Source organism: Leptosomus discolor, chromosome 6 (genome assembly GCF_034619465.1).
Source record: "Leptosomus discolor isolate bLepDis1 chromosome 6, bLepDis1.hap2, whole genome shotgun sequence".
Lineage (NCBI taxonomy): Eukaryota > Metazoa > Chordata > Aves > Leptosomiformes > Leptosomidae > Leptosomus > Leptosomus discolor.
In genome coordinates, this window is record NC_141396.1 from 4,696,901 (window position 1) to 4,708,997 (window position 12,097).

At 41.2% G+C, this 12,097-nt stretch overlaps 1 protein-coding gene across 1 annotated transcript in view; it reads left to right on the forward strand.

The window, feature by feature from the left end:
• Positions 1 to 3,660: 3,660 nt before the first annotated feature.
• Positions 3,661 to 12,097, forward strand: part of CPXM2 (carboxypeptidase X, M14 family member 2) — a 76,431-nt gene continuing 67,994 nt past the window's right edge. The window contains exon 1 of the mRNA XM_086466511.1: positions 3,661 to 4,000. Within this exon, the coding sequence (XP_086322637.1) occupies positions 3,673 to 4,000 (328 nt within the window). The 5' untranslated portion in view covers positions 3,661 to 3,672. The remainder of the gene's footprint in view (positions 4,001 to 12,097) is intronic.

Genomic DNA, 12,097 nt, shown 5'->3' on the forward strand with positions numbered 1-12,097 from the left:
ACCAGTCTAAGAAGAAAAAAACATCTCCTTTCCTGTAAGTTGTATATTGCTGGGATGCTGACAGAAAGAAAAAGATTGTAAAAATGTCTTATGGTGAGGAAGACCAAAATTCTGCCTAGAGACAGACTTTTGTCTGGTTCCAACTGGCTTGGATGCATGTACACCCCAAAACCAGAGGTGTGTCTGGAAGGAACAGCAGCAGTGCATCCATACCCACACCCACAGAAAGTATTGAAATTCAAGAGAAAAAAACGTAGGGGAGCTGGCTATTGACACAGGTTGAGACCCAAGAATAGATATGGGTAGATATGTTTGGGTGAACAAATCTCTCTTAAGGTAAGTAGACATGGAGTGAAAAGAGAGAGTTATTTGTGGTGACTGCTGGAGGTGAAGGAGGGGGAGGTCACTGCTTCAGGTTCTGCAAAGTGCTTACCTGCAGGAGTTGGAGGCGTGCAAGCAAACCTTCTGCTCCTTGAGTTCCTCACTCTGTCCTGCTGGGTACATCCTTGTGGCTGACTGCAAACTGCTCACCAAGGTTGTCTTCTGGCTTGGGTGTCCCCAGAGGCACGCTTGGGCATGGCTTCTCCTGTTTCCAGCAACGTGCAAGCTCATGTGGTGGCCTTTCACCTCAGGTCAGTTGGTGAGGAGGCCCTTGCTGGGACTCTCAGCTAACACAACTCATGGAAAATTCACAGTGATCTTCACTGCTTTGATGCATTTGCTTGTAATCTGCCAGCAAATTCAGAAATTATTAGGGGCGAGATGAAAGAATGAGATGAAACGTTGCTGGCACAAGATTTGGCCCCTAATTTTACCACCACACCTCACTTAAACAACATGAGCATAGAGCAATGAGTTGTTGGATACATGAATAATAAGGTGCTGTGATGGGTGATCTGGGTAACATTTGGGTGGATATTTGTATCACTTAAATGTATTTTTTACGCCTATTATAAATAACTAAGCACCTGATATTAACAGGAGATTTTTTGCTGCTGTACTATATGCAGCTATAGTCATGCATCTACTTATACATAGCTACTATGCATACTCACCTATTGAAGAGGTCCAAATCCAATATGACACACTATATAATATATAGGATAAATTAAAACAAAAAGCCCACACAGTTGTCTCTTTATAGAAGAGGTACTGTATGGGAGAGAAAAGACATGATATTTACATACATTATTGAAATGTACACATGCAAAGTTGCCAAAAGCAAATAATGTAAAATTCCCCCCAAATCACATTCCTCAGGTCTCTAATTAATGTACTCTTGACTCTATTTTATGAAAATACTTCATGTTGTGCTTGGAAATGTAAATCCTCTTCTGTTTCTATGTATCTTTCTTCAACCACTGCAATGAGTTAAATAATAATTTGTAGATAAAGCCCCTTTAGTTACCAAAAAAATAGGTCATTAATGATGTCATGGAAAAGTCTATTTTTTCTGCTACTTCTCTAAGTATGTGAATGTCCACAATATTTGCAGAAAAGTGACTGTGCCGCAAGTGGTAACAAAATTGTACATATTTTCTGCTGCTTGTGCTCTGCCTTCAGAAGTTAGGACCGAGGGAGGAGAGGATTGGATACTGTGGAAAGGGAAAACAAAGTAAGAACATCTGTGAAATCACTAAGACGGGATATCCAGGATATTCAGCCTGCCACTGAATACAGAGAACAAGCAGTCTGTGTCACACACCATATCCAGTGGGTTTTAGCTCCCACACTGCACCCAGTCACTGCACACCCTGTGCCAAAGGTGACAAAGCCATCTATTCCAGATAAAACTAGCTAAAAAGTTTGATGGGAAGCAGTTCTTCATCAAATGAACTTTTAAAAAATATATAATTCAGTAAAGCAATAAAAAGCAATGTATATTTTATTCTAGTTTTAGAAAACGAAAATTCATGTATTTAAAATAGAAAAAGACATAGTTTTCAGACTTTAAAAAATGTAAAACTGAAGGATGAAAATAGAATTGCTAGTGAAAACATGTTTTTGTTTGTTGAAAAGGAAGGACAGCAGAGACAATATAACCACGAAATTGCTTTTGGGATAATGACTAAGAAAGCAAGGATGATCAATAAATATATGGGACTGGATCACCCACACTCTGGAAAGAAAATATACCAAAAGACACAGGTACTGAGACATGAAATTATGCTTATTATGGTATTAAAGTTATGAGAAACACACATGAAATATGATTGCAAAAGCAGAATAAAGAGTCAGGTAACAGATGTAATACTTTATCTTAGATGAGTGGACAATGGCAAGAAACGCAATACACAAGATGAAAATATAAGCTGGTATTTTCAACACAGGAGTAAGGATTCATATTTCATGCAAGCCAACTGCTGCATGTTTCCTTCAGCACTGAAGGTTATTTTAGAAGTATGAAAAAGATGAAAGATAAGATTTTATCCTCAGACAAATTGATTCCGTTAACAACACTGGGTTGCATGTGTGCAGCTTCAGGCACAATACATCCTAATCTGTTTAGAAGATGTTTCAGAGAGAACAAAAGTCAGGATCATTCCAAAAAGAGTGATAAAGTGGGCCGCTGATGAAACAGGTCTTTCCTGATTTTCAGCTGGGCTGAGTCCAGGGAGCTCCCATATACCCAAGGAGAAATGTCTTATAAATATGCACATGCTATGTGTTGAGTTATATTAGTTGTACATAAGTAATACATAGTTATTTATATTTAAACACTAATATTTTTGTATAACTAATATATATATAAAATAATATGTGATATATAAACTATGTATAACTTATATATATATAAAAAACTATGTATGTCCCTGCTAAATGCAGGGAGAGTTGGACCTTTAAATGTCCCTTCCAACCCAAACTATTCCGTGATTCTGTGATTTGATAAACTAATATAAACAAGGGAGGCTGAGATCGGTGCTGGAGAGGGATCCTACATTTGTAAAAGCTAAAAAGAAAAAAAAGTACAGTGAAGGGGAACATAGCGCAACGTATATGGAACAAGGATTATTTGCCACATACCCACGTCACATGTGTCTTCATGTATGCCCAGGGTCAAAGCACAGGCAGATGGACCCTGCCAGCCGCAGGCAGGGTTCCCCCCCGGCTCTGTGTGCTCAGCCCCGTCTGCACAGCATCTCCTGGGGGAGGCAAACACTTTTGTACACAGGCTGGGAGGCAGAGGCTGGCTGCCAAGTTTACTTTTCTTTGAATAAGTGCTCTCTTGGATCAGCTGCGTGCGGGGAGACTAAAGGGGATTTAGCTGAAACCGTCTCGTAACTCTGGTTTTGGAAGAAAGCAGCAGCAGCGACAACAAAAACACGAAAGGCGGGAGAGGAGAAGCAGCAAGCTAACTGCGCTGGAGATCCCACCTGCCAAACGCCGGCGGAGCAGAGCGCTTGTCTGTCTGTCTGGCTGGTGAGCCCGATGATCACATGCATCCCCGTCCGGCCCCCTCCCTCCGCAGCCCTCCGTCCCGCTGCACTCCTTCGCAACTTTTGCAAAACCAGCCCAAAGCGGAGGCGCTTTTCGCAGGCAGGCTCCTTTAGCCCTCTGCGTCTCCTGGGGAAGGGGAGGGGGGTTTTGCCAGCTGCCAAGGTTCTCTCTTTCCCCTGTTTCCAAATAAAGTCCTGGGACTTGCTGCGGAGCTTTCTGCAAAAGCAAACGGTAATGATTGCCCTTAGCAAGAAAGGCTCGTGTTCTTCTCAACTCTGCCTCGCTCTCTGCGCCTTTGGGCTGGCATTGCTGGGGGATGTGTCCCAGGCTGTACCCATGGACGATCAGGATTATTACCTGCAGGAGATAAGCAACAGGGATCATTATTATTCCTTTCCATACCCCGGTGAAGAGTTTTTTCCTTTCACGGAGCAACCTGGAGAGGAAGGACCTATCCGTGCTGCAGAAACAGAGGAGCACCCCGGGTTCAAACCGACCAGGAAAGAGTTAAAACCGAAGAAAAGCAACAAAAAAGGAAAATCCATTCTTGAAACTCCACCAGGTAACTTTCCACCTCCTCCTCCAGAGCTTGAAGTCTGCCGAATCTCATGCTGACTATGACTTTTAACATTAATGAATATCCAGTTAATGCCAGTCTTGGCAATAAAAACAATGAATGTGCTCGTGGTGATGGTGGTGACAACATGTTAATTTTTAAAATCCCACAGAACAGATCTACAGAACTTTTATAGGCTTTTTAACCCTTTCCTCATCACGTAAAGAGTTTTCAGAGGGGTAATGTATAAACTATGCTGCACTCTAACTAGTATATGGACTTTTCCTTCTTAATTACACGTGACAACTGGCTTGCTGTTAAAGCTGCTGGTCTATAAGCAAAAGAAGTGAGACAGATTCCATAGTAAAAGCTGATTGTATATGGTGACACCTTACTTCATCCCTTCTCATTTTAATCTAAGAGAGGTTCCTGAATTAATAGTACTTATAAACCTGTGAATTTCTTTGAGATTTCACTTTAAAGCCCTCCAGAGGAAGACATGTAAACAAAGATCTTCCTGTAAAAGGCTAAGCCGTAACAAGCTCAATTTAATTGTTGACCTGTAAAATAAAGAAACTAAACAGTAACAAAAATGCCTTATAATAAAAAGGCCACCCTTAGTCCCAATTTCTCTTTTCTGCATTTGATTGGATGAAAATATCCAATTATTAAAGTCTGCAGAAATTTGATCAGCTGTTACCAACTGGTTGTTCCCAGTAAGAGCTAACTGCACCACTCTGAAAGAAGAGTAATTTCTTTCTACGTTTCCTGAATATATAGTGTGTACTTTAATGGTTTGGGTCACGGGAGTGAGTTTGGCCCGTGAACTTTAGAGTTGTAAAATCTGCAGCCAAATCTCACTCCCCTACAGCTGAACTCCCCTTTACTTCAGAAGGAAACTTTTGATGTTAACAGCTAGAGAATATGGCACAAAGTTTGCAATTTAGAGCCATTAATACATGCAGTACAGCAAAAAGGAGCATCAAGGCTTGTAGAGTGATGTTAACTTTTCCCAGTTACATCTAGCAGATAGTAAACAAAGTATTCTCGTTTTAATGTTGACAGTAACAGAAATTAATTAACCTTTGATTAACAAAGATATGAGCTTTTATAATAATTAATAATGATTAAAAAAATGCCATTTCTGAAACCTGGAAAAGTGTTTGTGGGGCAGTTTGGATTGCCTGTGTAACTCAAGGCAGAAGCCAAGGATGACAGCAAGTACACCTTGTCTGGGGGAGCAGAGACATGGGTCCCTCAGGGACCAGCAGCTAGGCAGCAGCTTCCCAAGTAGACAATACTGCCTGGACCATCTCAAGGACTGGCTTGCTAAATTTATTATCTAACCATGGCCAACACATGGATTTTAAAGCTACCTAAGTAAGCACCAGGCATTTTCTTCTTCAGCGTGCTGGGGACAATATAGATCTCCAGCCTGTAGCAGGATGTTCTGCAGTTCAGCTCTGCTTTCACCTCCCCCGTTGGCTTTTTCCCAATTTCCCCAGCACCATGCCATCACACATACTTCACCAAACATGGCGCACCATGGCAGCGATGAGGATGGCATCCAGTCTGTGAGGGCAGTGTTCGCTTATCTTTGCAGACAGGTGTCGTCCTTGTTCCCCACTCGCTGCACTGAGCACCTTACAGGTGCACCGAAGGCAGCAGCTGTACCAATAACCACCTCCATCTTTGTGGAACACTCATCCCTTCCAAACTTGGTTTGGTTTATGCAGTGTAGACGCAGCAGTACAAAATTCAAACTATATTACACTGATGACCTGTTAGGGGAGCACGCCGAGGTCTTACAGGTAGCCTGAATTTGGTCGTTTCCTAAGAATGTTTGATTTTACAAATGGAATTAGTCATTTTTCTATATGGGTAGTTGTGGAATTAGAAAGGGAAAAAAAGTCACCTTCAAGCCTTCCCCAGAAAACACTCCATTGTGTGCCCACTAATTGACTTGTGCAAGTTTCATCTTGCTAATTTACTGCCTTTTAGTTTCCACCCTACCCAACTCTCTGAGTCCAGGGAGTTGTTTTATTTCTGCAGTCAGGCGAGGTCCTTCCTCAGCCTCCTCCTCTTCCTCAGCATGGCCAAGCACAAAGTCAAAGGGAGCACAGGACAAGGTCATGAGTGCCACCAAAAGCAGCTGAAAACAGCTCAGTCCTCCTTCCACAGCAGCCTTGCGCTCTTTTGACACAGCTGAACCACGAAGCTCCGAGCTTTCACCAGCCTTGTGCAATAAGAGGTTTTAAAGCCTATGAGCTTTAAAGAAAAATTGCCAAAGGTACAGCAAACAACTGAGCCCCTCCACCAAAATCTTGCTCCTTGCTCCAGGAGATAGAGACTTGACACCAACTCAATGAACCGGCTGTTAGACTTTAATATGGGAAATTTCCTAAGGAGCAGTTGAACAATTTTAACTGAAATAGCCATAATAAGCCCTGAGGCAAACACACAGCAAAGAGAATGGTTACTGTTTGTTAAAGATGTAAGTGAAAACAGGAGGTTTTTAGCAGGAGGTGTCAGGCAATTTTAACTGCAGACAGAGTTAAAAGTTCGGGCTATACTATTTGAAATTTCTCCTTTCTCCTCTCCCAAAGGCAAGCAAGGGCCAGGTCCTGCTGGTGCAGTGCCTCCAATGTCACCATGTCACCAGGGCTTGGTTTGAAATGAAGATCTGAAAATCAAGCCCCTCACAGAGGTGCCTGAATAATAATACTTACCTATAGTTTCTCGCATTTGGCCTGTTGACAGCTAGAAATAATAATAGCAGTTGCCAAACTGATATCCGTGAAGAGTAACTATAAATCTGGCTGTGTAAATATGTGTGTTGTGTACATAGGTATACGTTTAGCTGTTTACACGTATGTCCGGAACGGGAATTAATTGATTGGACATGCAGTAAATACAAAAATCTGCTTTTTGTGAGGCTCCCTGGCAGCCGGGGCATGCGGGATTAATTAGTTGTAACAAACAATAGTCTGGCTGGGAGCTGGGATGAAGAAAGCAGAGGGTCGGGAACGTGTGATCTACCCTTTGGCTGAGCAGCTGGTACTGATCAGCCCCAGCTTTGAATCAAAGTTGAAATCAAACATAGCAGTCTGAAGGACAGGGCACACAACAGATGACCCAGACTCAACTTATTTAAGACAGTTCCTGAAGGTGGTGAGAACATAGATATTTTCAGTTTGTGAAATATAAATGTAGAAAGAAATCCTATTGATGCCAATAGGGTTGCAGTGTCTTTTTGAAAAAAAAAATATTCTTAAAATCAATATTTGCAAATACTCGATTCAAATAACAGTTAAAAATACCAGTCTGCCTCCTTGCCCTTTAAACGACTCAGAAATTAAGTGGTACTAGGTCATCCTTGGAAGGTAAACAGTTGGATTGACAGGTTTCTGTATATACATATTTCCATTTTTTAATTCCATCCTTGTTTGTTTAGGCCTCTATCCAAAGCCCATTGAAATCAGTGGAAAGAGTCTTGTTAGCGTCAATGTTTTTCTTTTATGAGGCCTTTAATAGAGCTTAATATATGCCTTCTCAGCTGCCATCTGTGGGGCAGATCCCTACAGATGGTTTGGGGGTCTGCATACAGGCAAAAATTCATCACCGAAAGTTTTATGGGGCTGAGGCCCCCACGAACACTGCTTAGTATTGCACACCACTCTGGGTCATGACTGAACAGTTTCCGCTGTCAATCCTATTACGCTCAAATCTGCCACAATTAAATCTGTAATCATTTTAATTTGATTTATACAGCTTATACTTGTTATAGTAGTTCTTGTTTTGGCCATACCTCAATTCTGACTGCCTTTAGAAAACAAAGGAGTGGTGTTTATTTATGCGGCAGCGGTCAGAATGGGTTTTAGTGCACATTTATTCTGTATTTCACAGATCTTCCAGTGCTTGATCTCTATACGATCCAACATATCTCTGTGTGTAGTAATCATGATTGTCTTACCTGTTGTTTACCTCAGGCTTGATGAAACTTCGGATGCATCACTATTTACTTTCCCCATATTTGTTTATTTTTGTGTAATGTTGCCACCTTTTCAACAATGTAATTCTTAAGGTTTCTGGCTTGTGGTTTTGTTTTGTTTTTTTTTTTAATTTATGTAGTGCACAGGAATCTCTTAGATGGGTCAGAATCTCATTGGACCACGTGTCTAAAGAGGAGTCAGTTGGGGAAGGTTACGAAGAGAATAAAATGGCCAATACAAGCAACCACAAAAATTATCTTGGAGAAAGAATTTGAATGTATAAAAATAGACTGATAGTACATTAATTGAGGCATTTATCAAGATATGAGATAATGAAGTCTTGGAGAGACATCAATGAGTGAATGAGGAGGAAAAGCTGAATCATAGAGATGTTGTTCAGGAAAAACTGGAAAGATATTGGTGCAAGATGAAGACGTGAAGAGGGTGTGAGTTAAAAGACAAGACAAGTTTATGGAGTTACCAGCATTTGAATGGTGAATTTGTTCACAAGGAAGAAGATACAAGAGAGTAAGGCATTGAACTGATAGCTGAAATACAAAGAGGTCACCAAGATACACCAGGTTTCCAGCTAGAACAGAAGGAAACATAGAAGGGAAAGGTAGCCTGTGACAGCATTGCTTGCCAAAATCGTGGGTTTGGATGGGATTAGCTAGAGCAAAGGTGGAAAGGGAGGAGACTGAAAACAGGCAGGCTGAAGGCATCCCTAGAGAGTTAGGATGAAGTCTAGGAGCAAAGAGTGCCATCAAAGTCAAAGTTTTCCAAAGACATTTGAAGTCCAGCGTGTGGAACTTTGACGGCTGTTTGGAGATGTGGTAATGCCTCAGCACTCTGGCTAGGAAGAAGCCGATAGAAACATTGGCAAGGTGCCTTTGAGTGGAACGCAAGGGCCGAAAGCCAGACAGGGCGGGTGAGTGGCGTGGGTCTGGCAGGGAGCAGAGCCAGCAGTCGCTTTCAGTAGCGTGTCAGGGAGCTTAGAGGGAAGGTGTGAAGGGAAATGGGGCAGGAGCTGGAAATATAAAAGAGATTCAGGGGGGAAACAGAAACCAGGCTTTTGGGTTAGGGAACTGAATCAGAAAGTAAAATGATGGCTGAGGGATGACTGTGTACATAGGCTGGTATTTAAGTGGAGGCTAATCAGTGATAAATGACTCATCTAGGAACCGAGAAGAAATAAGCACAGAATTACCCATGTGCTAGGTAATTACAAGACACTGCTGTTTTCTAGCTCGTTGGTATGCTCTCTCTTGAACCTTGTAGCTAGTTTCCATTCCTGAGAAGCCCAGAGAAAGTGGATCACTCCTGTAACCTAGAGTGTAGAGTGTAATTTTAACGCTTTTGCTTAAACTTCTTATTCTAGCAACTTTTAAGAATTAAGTCATTTGCCCTAGGTGCATATCCCATGAATTTTAATATGACCTGTATCACATCCTAATTGCCAGATGTGACAAGCAAAGATGAAAACATCTGACTTTTAATGAGCTTTCTTTCATCAACAAGCTTCTATTTTCTCCTCAGCACTTCTACAAATATGTAGAATAATGAAACGTAACATAGCCATTCCATTTAAGAATGTCACAACGAAAGAGGACAAAGGCTGACTAAGAATGAATAATGAGCAATGCCCTCAAACTTGGCCAAAGCTTTTTGATTAGTATCTTTCCTTACCCATGGCTTCAATGAATAATGTAACATCAGAAAAAAAAAAAAAAAAATCAGAATAAACACATTTGATTATGCTAGAGAAAACCGTTTTCTACAATAATTCTCCTAGCAGCCTTCTCTGAATTCAAGCTAATTTTTAAGGGGAGAAAAATACCTCTTTAAAAAAGGGATGGTTTCACTGAATAGATTTCAATAGTATGAACCTGAGTCTAGGCTTGTTACTGAAATGCCAGCATATTACAAGTCATTCATTATTTGAATTCATTCCTGGTTTTTAATGTTATTCTCTGCTCAGTGAGCTGGCTAGACAGGTCAATCTGATGGTTCACAGTGAAATTTCACTTATTTATTTTAGTTTTGGAACGAAGACTTCTGTCAGCTATGTGAACTTAGAACTTGTCAAAAAGATGAAGTAGTGGAAGTGGAAGGTATGGCACAGAAGAAATAATTTCTTGAATTTTCGACATCCGAGCCTTTTCTTTCTGGGATTTTTGTGTCTTGCTGAATTCATCGTCTATGTAAACTGCAGACTGTCAAAAGATTTGTTGTCTGGGTACAGAGTTGAGATTTGATCGTCGTGTTCACACACAGTGGTTGCTTGTGCCTGTATTGTTGCTATGCAAAGGATGCATTAGATCTGGTCTTCTTGTCTGGCCTCTGGTGAGGTTGTGCCTTGTGGTACCGCTTGTTTTATAAACCAAGGCTTTTTGAAAGGAACATAAATATGTACCTTAAACTGAGGGGTTTGGGTACTCAAGGAAAATGGGAACAAGCAAAGCTCTGACGTAGTCAAAATTATTTGCCTTTTAAAATCCAGTGATTACACATGCAAAACACCCCATAGCCTTTACTCAGCTCAAACAAACATTCGCTGGAAGAGAACAGAGGTGATAGCAATAATCACTCATGCTAGAAACAATTACCTTAATCTTTCTGTCCCTGGGAGCTACCTTAATGGATACTTTGGTCCTGTTTAATTCAATAGGCCATGAATGAAAGAGAGCATTCGAGTTTCCTTCATTTTTGAGTGGGATTTCATTCAAGGATGATCACGGCCATCATGTCTGTGCAGTTACATCTCCAATGTAGAAGTTACTTCTCAGTAACCTGCCTGAACACACTATCCATGCCCAGACAAGAATAAAGTGCATGGACAATGGAATAAGGGTGTTTAGGGGGCACTGTGGCCAGCCCCAAGATGGGTCTCTAACACATCTGTCTGACTATTTTCCTGATGGGGACTTCTTTTTCTGAGCCACAGACGGTGCTGATCACTGAGCATATCTACCTTTTTCAGGGGCTGGCCTTGCTCCTCCGGAAGCCTTTCTCTGGCTGTTTCTGTTGACTTCAAAAGGTGTTTGGAGGGGTTTTTACATATCAGATCAAGTGATGAAAAACACCTACACTAAACCGTTAGTAAAATACACTGCAATGTTAATTCGCTACTTCTGATGCAAACACATTGCTAATTTCCTTGTAACACAGCAGAAGAAACATTTATGACTCCGTTCCCCTGTGGTTTTATCATCTCAGTGTGGGGAAGAACAGGGTACTCTGGGTGTGTGCTGCGTGCTGGAAGGGATAGAGCACCATCAGAGAGGAGCAAGGTGTTTTATTCTTCATGCAGTCACCAGGCAGTGCTAAATCGATTTGACAGGTGTAAAAGGAAAACTGTTTCTCTTTTCCACCCATAGCTAAAAATGGCAACAAAAAAAGGTGAGAAAAACAAGAAGGGGAATGAAGAGATGCCAGATGGTGACTCTGAGAGTCAGAGAACCCATGAAGACATCAGAGGATGCATGTGTGGATCATTTATAGCATCTTTAGAGTACTGGGGTATGCTGTTAATCTCTCTAGCCCTGTTTGACCTAAATTACAAAGGATAGTCTGGTGGGACGGTTAATAGATATCTAAGGCCTCTTTTGGACATAAAATACTTCCCTTCTGGTGGGTAACATACTGTCATTGGCAAGTAAGAATTCGTACCCTGTTTCTGTAAGTTAAATGGAGACAAGGAAAGGTAAGAGGTTCATTACTTATTTACACAGTGATCTACATATTTTTTCTCAAAAAAAAAAAAGAAAAAAAGAGGCTTTAAAGTGACTTCCTGATTCTGGAGGGTTGTTTAAAGGAGCTGCCTAATAAATGGGAATCAGACCCAATACACTGTAAAGTATATTTTACAAGAATGTCTTGTAAAAAGTTCTATGAGATACTACTACTATGTCAGAGCTGGAGAAATGCATTTTACTCTTGGATTAGGAAGAGTGAATGATTTCCTATTCCAGCACCAGTAAGCCCCTGACCTGCACTGCATGGTCTGTGTGGGGCTGTGTCGTAGCGTGTCCGCTCGGCTTTGATATTGCAGGAAATCACAAAAAAGCTGGCAAGCTTCGGGGAAGCATAGTGACTTCCAGTGGTTATTGCT